Source organism: Papio anubis, chromosome 17, assembly GCF_008728515.1.
Source record: "Papio anubis isolate 15944 chromosome 17, Panubis1.0, whole genome shotgun sequence".
Classification (NCBI taxonomy): Eukaryota; Metazoa; Chordata; class Mammalia; order Primates; family Cercopithecidae; genus Papio; species Papio anubis.
Window position 1 is genome coordinate 60,940,535 of NC_044992.1, and position 17,443 is coordinate 60,957,977.

Here is a 17,443-nt window from a genome sequence, read left to right on the forward strand (position 1 = left end):
ACTAAATCTCTCTACAACAGAGTTGAAATAGTTTAGTTCTTTTTCCATTTTTCTTTTGGTCCCTTCTTTTGTTTTATTCTGATCTTCCATTTTCATATTCATGAATCTGCTCCTAAATGTAATCCTGATAAAACCCAAGTTAATAGCTTCAAAAACAACAATATTATGATATTTTTGCAAACTATGTCCATTTTAATACTTTTAAAACATTTATACTATATCTGATATTGGTTATTCGGTATCTTGTAAACATTTCCATAACACTTAAGAAAACTCAGAGTTTATCAAAAATACAAGTGAATATTTCACCTATTGTTATCTAAAGTGGTTATATATATTGTCATGTTATTCATTTGAGCAAGACAGGAGAATGTATTGCTTGGGTTTTAGAAATAATTTAAATAAATTCAATTATCACTATAAAACAAATTTACATTTATAAAGCAATAATGGTTCCAGAATGAACAAATTATAGGTTATTTATCACAGGTTTAGAAATGTAACTTTTCAGATACAATTATATCTGTAAAATATACAGATAAAATATTTAATTACATAAAATGCTTATATAATTGATAAGAAAAAAATTAAAGCACAAATATAAATGAACAAAAAATAAAAAAATTAAAAAATAAAAGGCAGTTCCTGGGCAAGATGGCCAAAAGGGAACAGCCCTGGTCTGCAGCTACTAGTGAGATCAGTGCAGAAGATGGGTGATTTCTGCATTTCCAACCGAGGTACCCGGTTCATCTCACTGGGACTGGTTAGACAGTGGGTGCAGCCCACGGAGGGGGAGCAGAAGCAGGGTGGGCCATCACCTCACCCAGGAAGAACAAGGGGTCAAGGAAGTCCCTCCCCTAGCCAAGGGAAGCCGTGAGGGAGTATGCCTTGAGGGATGGTGCACTCCAGCCCAGATACTATGCTTTTCTTATGGTCTTCACAACCCACAGACCAGGAGATTCCCTTAGGTGCCTACACCACAAGGGCTCTGAGTTTCAAGCACAAAACTGGGTGGCCGTTTGGGAAGACACTGAGTTAGCTGCAGGAACTTTTTTTGTACCCTGGTGGCACCTGGAATGTCAGTGAGACAGAACCATTCACTCCCCTGGAAAGGGGGCTGAAGCCAGGGAGCCAAGTGGGCTAGCTCAGCAGATCACACCTTCATGGAGCCCAGCAATGTAAGATCCACTAGCTTGAAATTCTCACTGCCAGCACAGCAGTCTGAAGTCGACCTGGGATGCTCAAGCTTGGTGAGGGGAGGGGTGTCCGCCATTATTGAAGCTTGAATAGGTTCCTCTCACAGTGTAAACAAAGCAGCCAGGAAGTTCAAGCTGGGTGGAGCCCATCACAGCTCAGCAAAACCACCATAGCCAGACTGCCTCTCTAGATTCCTCCTCTCTGGGCAGGGCATCTCTGAAAGAGAGGCAGCAGCCCCAGCCAGGGGCTTATAGATAAAACTCCCATCTCCCTGGGACAGAGCACCTGGGGGAAGGGGTGGCTGTGGGCACAGCTTCAGCAGACTTAAAACATTTCTGCCTGCTGGCTCTGAAGAGAGCAGTGGATCTCCCAGCACAGTGCTTGAGCTCTGCTAAGGGACAGATCGCCTCCACAGGTGACACCTGTGCCTCCTGACAGGGAGACCTCTTCCAGCAGGGATTGACAGACACCTCATACAGAAGATCTCCAGTTAACATCTGGCAGGTGCCCCTCTGGGACAAAGCTTCCAGAGGAAGGAGCAGGCAGCAATCTTTGCTGTTCTGCAGCCTCCGCTGGTGATACCCAGGCAAACGGGGTCTGGAGTGGACCCCCAGCAAACTCCAGTAGACCTGCAGAAGAGGGGCCTGACTGTTAGAAGGAAAACTAACAAACAGAAAGCAATAGCATCAATATCAACAAAAAGGATGACCACGCAAAAACTCCATCCAAAGGTCACCAACAGCAAAGACCAAAGGTGGATAAATCCACGAAGATGAGGAAAAACCAGTGCAGAAAGGCTGAAAATTCCAAAAACCAAAAGGCCTATTCTCCTCCAAAAAATCAAAACTCCTTGCCAGCAAGGGAACAAAACTGGATAGAGAATGAGTTTGATGAATTGACAGAAGTAGGCTTCAGAAGGTGGGTAATAACAAACTCCTCCGAGCTAAAGGAGCATGTTCTAACCCAATGCAAGAAAGCTAAGAACCTTGCTAAAAGGTTAGAGGAATTGCTAACTAGAATAACCAGTTTAGAGAAGAACATAAATGACCTGAGGGAGCTGAAAAACACAGCCCAATAACTTTATGAAGCATACACAAGTATTAATAGTCGAATCGATCAAGTGGGAGAAAGGATATCAAAGGTTGAAGATCAACTTAATGAAATAAAGCATGAAGACAAGATTAGAGAAAAAAGAATGAAAAGGAATGAACACAGTCTCCAAGAAATACGGGACTATGTGAAAAGACCAAACCTACACTTTATTTGTGTACCTGAAAATGACGGGGAGAATGGAACCAAGTTGGAAAACACTCTTTGGGATATTAACCAGGAGAACTTCACCAACCTAGCAAGACAGGCCAACATTCAAATTTAAGAAATACAAAGAACACCACAAAGATACTCTTCAAGAAGATCAACCCCAAGACACATAATTGTCAGATTCACCAAGGTTGAAATGAGGGAAAAAATGTTAAGGGCAGCCAGAGAGAAAGGTCGGTTTACCCACAAAGGGAAGCCCATCAGACTAACAGTGTATCTCTCAGCAGAAATCCTACAAGCCAGAAGAGAGTTGGGGACAATATTCAACATTCTTAAAGAAAATAATTTTCAACCCAGAATTTCATATCCAGCCAAACTGGATTTCATAAGCAAAGGAGAAATAAATCCTTTACAGACAAGCAAATGCTGAGGGATTTTGTCACCACCAGGCCTGCCTTACAAGAGTTCCTGAAGGAAGCACTAAATATGGAAAGGAAAAACTGGTACCAGTCACTGCAAAAACAAATCAAAATGTAAAGATCATCAATGCTATGAAGAAACTGCATCAGCTAATGGGCAAAATACCAGCTAGCATCATAATGACAGGATCAAATTCACACATAACAATATTAACCTTAAATGTAAATGGGCTAAATGCCCCCAACTAAAAGACACAGACTGGCAAATTGGATAAAGAGTCAAGACCCATCTCACATGCAAAGACACACATAGGCTCAAAATGAACGGATGGAGGAATATTTACCAAGCAAATGGAAAGCAAAAAAAGAAAAAAAAATTAGGGGTTGCAATCCTAGTCTCTGATAAAACAGACTTTAAACCAATAAAGATCAAAAGAGACAAAGAAGGGCATTACATAATGGTAAAGGGATCAATGCAACAAGAAGAGCTAACTATCCTAAACATATATGCATCCAATACAGGAGCACCCAGATTCATAAAGCAAGTCCTTACAGACTTACAAAGAGACTTAGACTCCCACACAATAATAGTGGCAGACTTTAACACTGCATTGTCAATATTAGAAAGATCAACAAGACAGAAAATTAACAAGGATATTCAGGACGTGAACTCAGATCTAGACCAAGTGGTCCTAATAGACATCTACAGAACTCTCCACCTCAAGTCAACAGAATATACATCCTGAGAGCACCACACAGCACTTATTCTAAGCTCGACCACATAATTGGAAGTACAACACTCCTCAGCAAATGCAAAAAATGGAAATCATAACAAACAGTCTTTCAGACCACAGTGCAATTAACTTAGAACTCAGGATTAAGGAATTCACTCAAAACTGCACAACTACATGGAAACTGAACAACCTGCCCTGAATGACTACTGGCTAAATAACAAAATTAAGGCAGAAATAAATAAGTTCTTTGAAACCAATGAGAACAAAGACACAATGTACCAGAATCTCTGGGACACATCTAAAGCGGTGTTTAGAAGGAAATTTATAGCACTAAATGCCCACAAGAGAAAGCAGGAAAGATCTAAAATTGACACCCTAACATCACAATTAAAAGAACTAGAGAAGCAAGAGCAAACAAATTCAAAAGCCAGCAGAAGACAAGAAATAACTAAGATCAGAGCAAAACTGAAAGAGATAGAGACAGCCTTAAACTCCTGGGCTTAAACAATCCTCCCACCTCAGCCTCCTGGGTAGCTTGGACTACAAGCACATACCACCATACCTAGCTAACTTTCACTTTTTTTTTTTTTTTTTTGGAATTTGTAGTGATAGGGTCTTGCTATGTTGCCCAGGATGGTCTTGAACTCCTGGTCCCAAGTGATCCTCCCACCTCATCTTCCCAAAGCATTAGGATCATAGGTATGAGCCATCATACCTGGCCTCTTTCCTTATTATGCTATAACCAGGTAGTGTGATTTATCACCTGGTTTTCTTAGCTCTTGTGAAGATCTTTTTGTGGACAGTTATTCAAACAGATGTTTTTATAGAAGGACAATCAGTAGTAAGAAATATTCTACCGTCTTGCTCCATTCTCTCCTTAACATCATGGTGATTCTTTTATTCAATTTTATTTAATTTCTATATTTTTCTCTATTATACAAATTTTCTTCATTGATCATAAAAATATTTTTATTTTTATAATTTCAACTTTTATTTTAGATTCAGGAGGTACATGTGAAGCTTTGTTACATGAGTATATTGTATGATGCTGTGTTCGGGATACTAATGATCTAGTCACACAGATCACACAGACAGTGAGTAGAGTAAACAATGATTAGTTTCTCCTTGCCTCCTTCCCTGTCTATTAGTCCCCTGGGGGACTATTGTTGCCATCTTTATGTCCATGAATACTCAATATTTAGCTGCCACTTATAAGTGAGAACATGTGGTATTTGGTTTTCTGTTCCTGCATTACTACACTTAGGATAACGGCTTCTAGCTGTGTCCATGTTGTTGCAAAGGATATGATTTTGTTCCTTTTTATGGCTGAGTATATTTTATGGCTGGGTGTTCCTTTTTATTCCAGGGTATATATGTACTACATTTTATTTATCCAATCCACCACTGATGGGCATCTAGGTTGATTCCATGTCTTTGTTATTGTGAATACTGCTGTGATGAATATATGAGGTCATGTGATTGTTTGGAAATTTATCCATTTACTCTAGGGTTTCTAGTTTGTGTGCATTTTCCTTTGGTCATATACCCAATAATGGGATTGCTGGGTCAAATGGTAGTTCTATTTTAAGTTCTTTGAGAAATCTCCAACCTCCTTTCCACAGTGGCAGTGTTCCCTTTTCTCCACAGACTTGCTGGTATCTGCTGTATTTTAACTTCTTAATAATAACAATTCTCTCTGGTATAATATGGTATCTCATTGTGGATTTGATTTGCATTTCTCTGGTGATTAGCAATGTTGAGCATTTTTCATGTTTGTTGGCTGCTTGTATGTCTTCCTTTGAGAAGTGTCTGTTCACGTTTTTTACCACTTTTTAATGGAATTATTGGTTTTTTGTTTGTTGAAATAAGTTCCTTATAGATTCTTGATGTTAGACCTTTGTCAGATGAATAGGTTATGAATATATTCTCCCGCTCTCTAGGTTGTCTATTTACTCTGTCAATAGTTTCTTTTGCTGTGCAGAAGTTCTTTGGTTTACTCAGGTCTCACTTGTCCATTTTTTGTTTTGTTGCAATTGCTTTTGAGGACTTAGTCATAAATTCTTTCCTAAGGCAGATGTCCAGAATGGTGTTTCCTAGGTTTTCTCATAGGATTCTTACAGTTTGAAGTCTTACATTTAAATCTTTGATTCATCTTGAGTTAAATTTTGTATATGGTGAAAGGTGGGGGTCCATTTTCATTATTCTGCATATTGCTAGCCAACTATCCCAGCACCATTTATTAAATAAGGAGTCCTTTCCCAATTGCTTATTTTTGTCTGTTTGTCAAAGAACAGATTGCTATTGGTGTGTGGCCTTATTTCTGCATTCTCTATTCTGTTCCATTGGTCTATATGTCTTTTTTGTACAAGTATCATGCTGTTTTGGTTACTGTAGCCTTATAGTATAGTTTGAAGTCAATACTGATGCCTCTGGCTTTGTTCTTTTTGCTTATGGTTGTTTTGGTCATTCAGACTTTTTTATATAAATTTTAAAATATTTTTTCTAATTCCATGAAAAATGACGTTAATAGTTTGGTAGAAATAGTGTCAAATCTGTAGATTGCTTTGGGGAGTATGGCCATTTTAACTATATTTATTATTTCAATCCATAAGCATGTTATATTTTTCTGTGTCATCTATGATTTCTTTCAGCAGTGTTTTGTAATTCTCCTTACAGAGATCTTTCACCTCCTTGATTAGATAAGCTAGATATATTCCTTGGTATTTATTTTTTGTGTGGCCATCTATTTGCATACTTTTTATTTCCTTTTCTTGCCTCATTACTCTGGCAAGAACTTCAGTACTATGTTGAACAGGAGTGGTGAAAGTGAGCATCCTTGTCTCATTCCAGTTGTCAAAGGGAATGGTTCCATCTTTTGCCCATTCAGTATAATGCTGGCTGTGGGTTTGTCATTGATAGCTCCTATTATTTTGAGGTAAGCTCCTTCAATGCCTATTTTGTTGAGGGTTTTTGTCATGAAGGGATGTTGGATTTAATCACAGGCTCTTCCCACACCTAATTATATACTCATATGGTTTTATTTTTAATTCTCTTTATGTGGTAAATCACATTTATTGATTTGTGTATGTTGAACCAAGCTTGTATCCCAGGAATTAAGGCAAGTTAATCATGGTAAACTAAATTATTGATGTGCTGTTAAATTCAGTTTGCTTACATTTTGCTGAGGATATTTGCATCTATATTCATCGGGGATATTGTTCTGTAGTTTTCTTTGTTGTTGTGTCTTTGCCAGGTTCTGGTATTAGGGTGATGCTGGCTTCATAAAGTGAGTTAGGGAGTAGTCCCTCATCTGTGAATTTTTAGAAAAGTTTCAGTAAAATTGCTGAGCTCTTTTTTGTAAGTCTGATAGAATTCAGTTGTGAATCCATTTGGTCTGGGTCTTTTCTTGGTTGGTAGGTTTTTCATTACTGGTTCAATTCTGGAACTTGGTACTGGTCTGCTAGGGTTTCAATTTCTTCCTGGTTGGATCTTGGGAGATTGCATGTTTCCAGGAATTTATCCATTTCCTCTAGATGTTCTAGTTTGTGTGCATAGAGGTATTCATAATAGTCTCAGAGGAGCTTTTGTATTTCTGTGGGATCAGTGGTAATGTTGCCTTTGTCATTTCTGATTGTGCTTATTTGGATCTTCTCTCTCTTTTTTTTTTTTTTTTTTCTTTTTTAGTCTAGCTAGTTGTCTGTCGATCTTGTTTATCCATTCAAAAAACCAATTTTTGGTTTCATTTATTCTTCGTGTGGATTTTTGGGCCTCAATTTTGTTAGTTCTGCACTGATTTTAGTTATTTCTTTTCTTCTGCTAGTTTCGGGCTTTTGTTCTTGTTCTTCTAGTTCCACAAGGTGTTATGTTAGAGTGTTAATTTGACATCTTTCTAACTTTTTAAGGTAGGTATTTAGTGCTATAAACTTCCCTCTTATCACTGCTTTTGCTGCATTCCAGAGATTTTGGTATGTTGTATCTCTGCTTTCATTTATTTCAAAAGATTTTTTTATTTCTGCCTTAATTTCGTCATTTACCCAAAAGTCATTCAGGAGAAAGTTTTTAAATTTCCATGTAATTCCATGATTTGGGGAGATCTTGGTATTGCTTTCTATTTTTATTCCACTGTGTCTGCGAGTATGGTTGGTATGATTTCAACTTTTAAAACTGTATTGAGACTTGCTTTATGTCTGAGCATGTGGTCAATCTTGGAGTATGTTCTGTGTACAGATGAGAAGAATGTGTATTCTGTGGTGATCAGCGGAGTATTCTCTAGATGTCTATTAGGTCCAATTAGTCAAGTGTCAAATTGAAGTCCAAAATTTCTTGTTAGTTTTCTACCTCAATGGTCAGTTTAACACTGTCAATGGGATGTTGAAGTTCCCTACTACTATTGTTTGTCTCACTAAGTCTTTTCATAGGTCTAGAAATCATTGTTTTAACAATCTGGGTGCTCCAATGTTGACTGCATATATATTTGGGATAATTAACTCTTCTTGTTGAATTGAACCCCTTATCATTATGTACAATATGTGAACACCAAAAAAAATCACAGAAGGAATACTGCTTGGTCTTTGAATTTTTGGGGGGTGATATTCAGAATTAAATAGCTATTTTTAAGGGAAAGAATAAAGTAATATGTTAAACTGACAGATATTTTAAAATTAAATAATATAAAAGATATGTGGAAAATATATAGATATATATACATGCACATACACTTATATAAGGGAGAAATGATTTTAAAATAATATCAAAGCCCATAAAACTATTCAAAGATGACAAGGAAAATTAGCACCCCCTGAAAACAATAAGTTAATGTTGTTCAAATACTACTGTGACTCCCTTTATTTTCAAAAGGTATCATGGAACTCCTTTTCAATGTGAGTACTTGCCTACTTGTATGTCTAAGGACCTCCCAATATTTGGGAGGTGTTTTTTTTTGTTTTGAGACAGAGTCTCGCTCCGTCACCCAGGCTGGAGTACACTGGCACGATCTTGGCTCTCTGCAACCTCCTGGGTTCAAGCAATTCTCCTCCCTCAGCCTCCCGAATAGCTAGGACTACAGGCAAATGCCAACGCCTGGCTCATTTTTGTATTTTTATTAGAGACGGGGTTTCACCATATTGGCCAGGCTGGTCTTGAACTCCTGACCTCGTGATCCACCTGCCTTGGCCTCCCAAAGTGCTGGGATTACAGGCGTGAGCCACAGTGCCTGGCCCCGTACTTGTGAGTTTTAAAGCAATTTCTGGAACATTTTCAGAAGACTCTTGAGTTGTACTTGCTTATAAAAGAAAACCTGTATACCTGTTGTATCATGAACTGGTGTGAAGTAGTCATGCAACTCTTGGCTACTGAATATACCCTTCACATATTTCAGCAAGAGAATGTTTTTAGTAAAAGGTAAAAAAGTCATTTTTAAAAAAATTCTATGTTTATATAGTTTGATTTCCACAATACCCAGTGCCTGACTCTTTGGGTGGCTTTACTAATATTTTGTATTGCCTTTATCACAGGTTTGCTATCACCTCTATGTTTGAGAGGAAGAAAAATTTTTAAATTTATGTATTTATTAACTAAATATACAAAATACACCTGATGTTAATTTTAAATGATCTTTAAAATCAAATGTACTACTAATTATTACATAAAACATAAGTTTATAGGACACCAACAAAAAATTACTAGGTTTGAGGTTTTAAGGTTCATCTGAATGAGGGAGGAGTTTCCATCTCATTGTTGTATCAACTTCTTCATCAAAATTTCCCACTTCCTGCTCTTTAGAAAGCTCTAAGAATACCTAATTAGGAGACAAAGAAGAAGGAAAGAAGGAAGAGAGATTATCAAGTTGTTGGTCTTCCAAACGAATAGGAAAATGCATGTTGCTTTCATGTGAAATTTACCAGGATGATACAAAGTCAAACCAGTTGACTTACCTTCTCCAATGTGCACTGAGAGAGGCTGTATTCTTCCAGGTTAAAGTTATGCTTCACTGATGGGAAAAAAAAAAAAAAAAAAAAAAGACTAGTATTAATAGTAGATGCTTACGATTTATTACCAAGAATTTTTTCAAAATCACAAATAATAAAAATGTAAATCATTAACATAAATAGATAAAGTTGAATAAGCAAATACTTGATATAAGGATGAAATAATGAAAGCCACACAGATTTAATGTAAATACATACTATATTAATATTGATGTTATCATTTTCTCATATTATGTTTCAGTAATATTTGTTTTGGTATTGCATGCATATGTATTTGGAAGATACATATGTTCTTTGAAGAACTAATCATTGGTCAAAATATTGTTACACATGAGGAAGATCCTATCCCATCCTCTTTAAGAGAACTCGAAACTCCCTTCATCCAGTTCATCTGTTGTATCACCTCTCTGCTGGACTTCCCCACCAAAAAGTCTGTGTGACAGTTGTCACCAGATTCACATATCCATGTGTGCATACTTCACCATTTATACACTAAGAATCTGCTAGGTGTGAGGCACTCGTAGATGCCAGAAATAGAACAGTCAAGAAAATAGACAAATACTCCTGCCTTGATGTCGTTTGCATTTTAGTGGGAGGAATTAGTGACATTAAATACACAAACACTTAAATATATGATAAAGTTAATGATAGTGGCTTTAAAGAAAAATAAAGCTGATTAAAATAAATAGGGAGCACTAGGCACACTTTTTTGCCAGATAGTCAGAGAAGGCCACAGTAATCAGGTAATAATTGAACCAACGCCTGAAAATGGGAGGAAGAAGCCTGGATGTTTAGGAAGGAGAATTCCAGGAGGAAGGATTAGCAAGTACAAAGTCCTGAGGCAGGAGCTTACATGTCTGGCAGCATTTAGGAAGAACTAGAAAGTCATCTGTCTAGTGTGGAAGGAACAAAGCAGAGATATACATTATGACATACATTATGTCAAACATAATGAGCCAGGCATTGTTCTAGGTGCTTAAAATATTTACTCATTTAATCCTAACAACCTGGCCAAGTGGGCACTAACAGTATCCATCATTGTAGAGACGAACCATCTAGATATGCAGGGATTGAGTACCTCACCCAACGTCACCCAGCTAGTAAGCAGCAGCCTGGGCTGAGAACCCAGAAAGATGGGCTCTAGAGTTTGAGTTCTTCACCATTATGCTGTGCTGAGAAACTACACCACGATGGTCTGCTGTTGGGAATGATGGGGTCGAAAGCAGAGAAAATGATGACAGGAGAGAGAGTGTGGACAATTTCAATTAGCAAGAGGAGTTACACACAATCCAGGGGACGGTCGAAGTTATCATTCAAATAGGAAGGCCAAATACACGTGCACAGACACAAGGAGGTTGATGGATGGATGGAAACATTCTCTGTTGCTTCTATTTTATTAGTGAAATACAAAGCAAGGGCATCTACTGAGGGAGAAAAGTGGGAAGGAGGTGGATATGTAAGGAAAGAAAGGGAGTAAAGTAATAATTTGGGACACTTGGTGTGAATGGATTATATATATGTAGGCAAAGCAGGCCACACACAGGGGCTTTTAGGGTGGGATGCCATGGCTTCACAGTAAGAACAGTCAAGCATGTGTGTTTCCTGCAGCTTCAGTCCCTGCACTGGAGATTAACCTCTTTTCATAGAGTCAGATTAACCTAAATTGGGGTTAAATCACACCATTACCTACCATTAGGATTCTTAAAAATCATGCCCTACGGGCCTGTTTTAAAAAATTGTTACCCAATTAGCTTCCATTAAATTATTATTTTAGTGTGAGTTAATTCTTCAAAAGATTTATTTGAATATGGTCACTCTTACCTGCCTCTAATTTGTGAAAGGCCTGCGATAGAGGGTAAACGTCTGCCACTGGCAGCTTATAGGTTAACAAGGAGGAATACCTGAAAATAGGAAGATGTCGTATTCAATTCTGAGTTTCAAGGGGAGAAAATGAGCATCAGAATAAATATGGATATTACCAACAATTTTCTTCTTAAAATAAAAGTAATGCAAATTAATGTATGGCTTAAATATGAAATCACAGCATTGTTTTGAAATGATTTTTGGTATCTGGCTGTTGCAGACAGCTCTCCTGGTAATAATTCAGCATAATTATATATATGCTCAGCTTATGCAAAACCTTTGCTTGTTGAAAATCTGGTATTCTGAACTATTCCCTCTGATTATTTCAAATTAGGTTGGCAATTAACCCAAAATAAGTGTTCATCTTTGTCATCAGAAAGCTAATTCATTGTTTTGGTTTTTTTTAATGAATGAATTTTTTTCTTTATTTCTTACATTTCCAGGAATTTGCATTACATTTACAATGGAAAATATAAACATTTAAACAAAAGTAAATTCAGGACTATTTTGTAAAACCATAAATAGTGGCAAATCTTGGAGATGGAGGTTGATATTGGCAAAAGATCTGTAGGGAAGACATATTTACTTTGAAGGCTTTCTAGGCCCTAGGGCCATCCAGAAGCAAGGAAATCGATAGAGCTGGGGCTGCCAATCAAAAAACCTCAGAATCTCCTTGATTCCCCCTCCTCCCAGAAGTCTAACTTGTAAAGAATAACATGAGGTTGGGAGAGTTGGAGTTAGCAGTAGAGGAAGGACATAAAATACTTTAACTAAATACTTCCCTGACCTCTAAGGAAGAGCTGTAATTGATTTGGGGCATCTTGCTTCTGTGTGCTACTTCTGGCTGTAAACCCTCATGCCCTATTCCCAAACAGGGGTTTGGTGCTCCCAGGTGGCACTAAGGTTGACCAGACGTCCAGGATTGGCCCTTTTCAGACCAGCCCCTGCTCTTTCTGTCTTATCATTTTCGATCTTCCCACCTATATCAAAACCGCTTCTCTGATTTGTGACACCAAACGTCTGGGAACGGGACGAAGTTACATGTTCTGATATCTATCTTAGAAAATTTAATTACATTTACACTGGGCTAAAATAAAATAGTAGCTTTTATGTCCTATTTTTTGATGTGCTTATCTCTCCACGGCAATTTCAAATTCAGTTTCTGCTCCACCTTCTTGCCCTCCCCCAAACAACATACAGACGTACACAAACACACACACACATACACACACACACAGAGATATGTGGGCATGCACACACACATACACACACCCCTTTCTGGTCTCCATTTTAAGGTATGAAAATTCCATTAAAGAGAGACTCTTTGATGATCTCAATTGCCATTTGTTTCCTATGGGGAAAATTCACCCTAAATATTTACATCTTTTACATTTTAAATATTTATATATGTCAAGCATTTATAAGGAGGCCCAGGAAGGACACCATTGTGGTCCTGTGTGGGTTTCAGTCATGAGAAGTTCCTTTCCCCAAGTCTTTCCAAGTCCCCCTCTGGAGCTGGGGATCAGCCTGGGATGGCCAAGGAGGGTGTGCCTGGGCTGCCCCGGGGGGACACAGCTTCCTGAGTACGTCTCAATCTCTTATAATCTGGAATACTGAACAAATCAGTTTCTGCGGTCCCTAACTTTTATTATGAAGTAAAATCACTATGAATTTCTCACACAGCTAAAAGGAAACCACTGAGTGGATAAAGCCTCTGTATTTCTTCATAATCAAAAGCCCCTCTCACCTTTCCTGCCCTGCTGCCTGTGGGAAAAGCTTCAGAATCTCAGTGTGGACCAAAGTCACTTGAGAAGGTTCCTTCACTTTCAGCTCTAGAATGTAATCCTTGCCAAGTTTGTTTTTCAGGTGTTGGATGGAGCCAATGCATCTATGGGCAAGAAAGAGAATATGTTGGAAAAAAAATTGCCCTTAATTTTTTAATGTTATTCTTAAATTTCAAATGTAGAAGAAAAGGTGTCACCAAGGAAGCCAAACGGAAGGGCTCCAGCCACACAGGGATTTTGCCCGTTCCATGGGAAATCTCATTTTGGGCATCAAATGCAGGCTCTGGAGAAACACCCACCTAAGCCTTCCAGACACCATGATGGCCACACGGTCACACAAGGCCTCTGCCTCAGCCAGATTATGGGTGGTCAGGAGGACACCCCTCTCTGTGTTTTTAACGACTGCCTGGATTGCCTGCCTGAAGTGAGCAAAAAAATTAACAGTATTTAAAATAACTAAGTGCAGAACAAAAACAAGATAAAATACAATATATGAATCACATTCAGATCCTAAATTCAAAAAAAATAGTGCAATATAAGCACTGACTAGGTTTTTGATAACATAAAGAAAAATTATTAAATATTTTTAGATGTGCTAATCATATTGTAGTTGAGTTAAAAACTCTTTTTTTAAGAGTTAACAAAACTCCTTATCTTCTGAAGATACCAACTGAAATATTTATAAATTAAAGAATATGCTGCTTTGTATTTCCTTCAAAATAATTGGAAGGTGGAGAAAGGAAGTAGGTGAAGATATAGATGAAAGGAGATTGGTTCTATTGATATCTGCTGAAACTTCTCCTTGGGAATAATGGATTCATAAGCGATTCTCTACGTTTGTATAAAATTGCCATAACAAAGTTTTTGTTAAAGTTGGAAAAGTATTGGACAGTGACAAATATGAAACTAGATTGAAGATTTTGTTATTCCAAAGGGTAAATCCTAGATGGGAAAGTAAGAAAAAGAATAAACCTGAGAAAAACTGGAGGAACTAATTTGACAGGTCACATTAAAAAGGAAAAAAAAATCGGAAAATTGTGTCAGGAAGTTAATAGTCTCCAAGGAAACAAAGTAGAAGGAAAAAAAGAGGAAACAGTTATAGACATCTCAATAATTAAAAGGCAAAATATTTTTCTATTTTAACAGTCCACATTAAAAACCTAAAACCCCAAGAAAATGTGAGGTTTTTTAAACCTGAATACCACATGAACATCATGCAGATTAGATCATCTATTGGTTAAATATTTGTTTTCCTGATAATATAAATTATGTCCACTGAATCAGGAACCAGTGGGTTTGAGGACTGATTTTCCAAGATCAGTTAAAATATGCAACATTCCCTAATGTGCATCTCGCAGCTCTGGGGTATAATGATGCTCACCACATTTGCTGCTGCCCTGTGGGGTCTATGCCCGTAGATGGTTCATCCAGGAGCAAGACAGGTGAGTTTCCCAGGAGGCTCAGCACAAAGCACAACTGCAATGCAGAAAAACACCCCTGTTTGCTGCCACACCACACCAGCTCTCCATAGAGCATCAGACACCACACATACCTTTCTCATGGTTCCTGTTGTTAATTTCTGCACAGGAACATTCAGCTGCTCATGCAGTTTGAAAGCACTCACTAATCTGATAGAAAACAGAATGAGGACATCTGGTCAAGAGAAGGTTTTTGGAAAATCCAAGCACACAGAACAGTAACGGCATTGGAGGGAAGTTTAGCAATATTATTTTCAAAATCCTAACAATTTTAAAAAAGAGATTGATTTTGGAACATGAAAGATTTTTTTTTTTCTTCATAAACAGTTTTAGGAAAAACTAGAATTCTGAATGAGAAACTGAAAATGGATGATTATTTCATGTCCAGGTTTTTTAAATTAGAAAACTGAAATGGATGATGACTTATGGTGATTCATTCACTTATTCCTTGTCAATTATTTTATACAATCATTTTTTAAAGATCTCTCATTCAGGGATGCAGGAAGTCAGGTCTTGTCCCTCATCCCTGCTGTGCCACTGACACTCCGGAAGGGTGGAGATATCATATTCACTCTCCGTTCTTTATTAGTGAATTCATCATCATTGCAACAGTCTCCCTGCATTCTGACACAAAGGAATCGCAGGTCCCATCTGTACCTTGCGATGGTGAGTCTCGCATCCACTTTCCTGAGCCCCTTGACAGCAGCATACACCTCCAGGTGCTCCCTCGCCGTCAGCATGGGCCACAGCACGTTCTCCTGAGGGCAGTACCCCAGGTGGCCCAAAACTGAACTGCAGCCTTTCAGTTCCACCTAAAAAAATAAAAGAGCTTTAGAAAGGCATGCAGCCTTTTTTCCAATAGTGCAATTACTCCAGAAACCGACATATATAAACGCCTACATTGTTTAACCGTCAAATAAATACTATAGAAATTACTTCATATATTTATTACAGAAAATGATTTAAAGTACTAATATAAAAGTATAGTTTTACATGCAAAGGAGAAAAGAGACCTAATAAGCTCAGGTAGTTCCTGAGAAACCGATGAGGAGAAGGTAATTGGTTTCTGGTAATATTCCAAGTCCTGTTATAAACACTTGATGCCCAGTAAAAATTTTAAGAGGGGTATAGTCTTACAAAGATGGACTCTGTATGTATCATGGAATTTCTGTTTGGGAAATGGAAACCATTTCCTCACTACCTTTCCAGCAGTTGGCTTTGTGATCCCAGATATCATTCTAATAGATGAACTTTTTCCAGCACCATTGGGTCCCAGCAATCCCAAAATTTCACCTGAAAGAAAGAATCAGACTATCAATATTGGAAGTGAAATACTGAACAACATAAACCTTTTGCTCCAGTGAAATCTTCTAAGATCTCTGCACCCTTCAGTTAGTACCATTTTGAGATCGATAACATATATGTAATCCATGTCACCAAAGCATGTTCTTTATTTTCTGTAATTATGCCAAATGTTACGGCAAACCTTGTGAATTTGATGTCAATACATCTGTCCTTTCCCCCCGCCCCCAGATTACTTGTTTCAGTTGGAAATGTGCCCAATTGTTTTCCATAATAGATGGCTGATGCACTGAGTGCATGTATGAATGATTGTCAAACTTGAGAAGTTAGGGATATTTTCTTCATCCCAAATTCAACCACCTGTGTCCAAGTTACCATCATCTTTCATCCCAACTGATATAAAAGCCTCTGAACTTGTCCCCCCACAACCAAACTGACAAACAAACAATAGCCAATCTGTAATCTTTTCAAAATATAAATTAAATGTGACACAAGTTCACTAAAAACTCTCCAATGGTATTCCGCTAACTTGTACAAAACACAAACTCATTGCTGTTTTCAAAAGCTGTACCTAATCGGGCACTGCTCAGCTCTATAGCTTTATCCCTTCCATTTATGGATGCATCCAGTGGCCTCTTGGCTGAAGACCTTTCCAAATGTGCCTGAGTCCCTGCCCTCACTGTTTCCTCTACCTGGATTCTCTTTGTCTAGTTCCTTCATAATTGTATTTCCAGAGTCTAAAACACTCCCTGGCACACTAAAAAAAAAAAAAAAAAAAAAAAAAAAAATATATATATATATATATATATATATATATATATATAGAATAAATTAATGAATGCTTCAGCAAGTAAAACTGTGCCTATGACATAGATGTTCAATAGGTAGTTCTAAAAATAATGGTGAATTGTAAAAGGGATTATTACAGACCTTCTTGAACACAGAAAGAGATATTTCTTGCTGCTATTTTCTTCTTCCTCTTTGAAAAGCAACTTTTCTTCTGGCCTGCATATTCTTTGTGTAGACAGCTGGCAATTATAACAGGTTTCTAGGAGAGATGACAGCATGATTTTCCTCTTAAATTTCAGAGACTTTAGTTCTCTGCTGGAACCATTCATGCCTTATGTCATAAACCAAACCATATTTTGAGTTGAGAGTAATTCATGCTGCTAAAGGTAATACCCTTTCATTAATGTAGAAAATATTTCTTGCTTCTAAATAGACTGAATTTCATGGAAGCAGCTCATTGTCTTGCCAGAAGAGGGATGGCTAACCTCATGGAACCATGTCAAATAGTCAGATAGAGTAACCCTGAAAATCTTAATCTCTATTTAGCATTCTTTGACAAATCTAACTTAAATTCTTTAACTCATGAGGTCTTGTTTGATCTTGCAATTACAGCCCTAATTATGAAAGCCC

The 17,443-nt window shown here is 37.6% G+C and overlaps 1 protein-coding gene across 2 annotated transcripts in view; it reads right to left on the reverse strand.

The window, feature by feature from the left end:
• Nucleotides 1-9,155: 9,155 nt before the first annotated feature.
• ABCA6 (ATP binding cassette subfamily A member 6) overlaps nt 9,156-17,443 on the reverse strand; it is a 61,050-nt gene continuing 52,762 nt past the window's right edge. For both annotated transcript variants that reach the window (XM_003913346.5, XM_021929342.2), the window contains 10 exons: nt 16,955-17,072; nt 15,924-16,015; nt 15,380-15,534; nt 14,797-14,872; nt 14,626-14,720; nt 13,544-13,663; nt 13,208-13,348; nt 11,419-11,498; nt 9,544-9,599; nt 9,156-9,407 (listed from right to left, as the gene is read on the reverse strand). In XM_003913346.5, the coding sequence (XP_003913395.2) occupies nt 9,306-9,407; nt 9,544-9,599; nt 11,419-11,498; nt 13,208-13,348; nt 13,544-13,663; nt 14,626-14,720; nt 14,797-14,872; nt 15,380-15,534; nt 15,924-16,015; nt 16,955-17,072 (1,035 nt within the window). In that variant the 3' untranslated portion in view covers nt 9,156-9,305. The remainder of the gene's footprint in view (nt 9,408-9,543; nt 9,600-11,418; nt 11,499-13,207; nt 13,349-13,543; nt 13,664-14,625; nt 14,721-14,796; nt 14,873-15,379; nt 15,535-15,923; nt 16,016-16,954; nt 17,073-17,443) is intronic.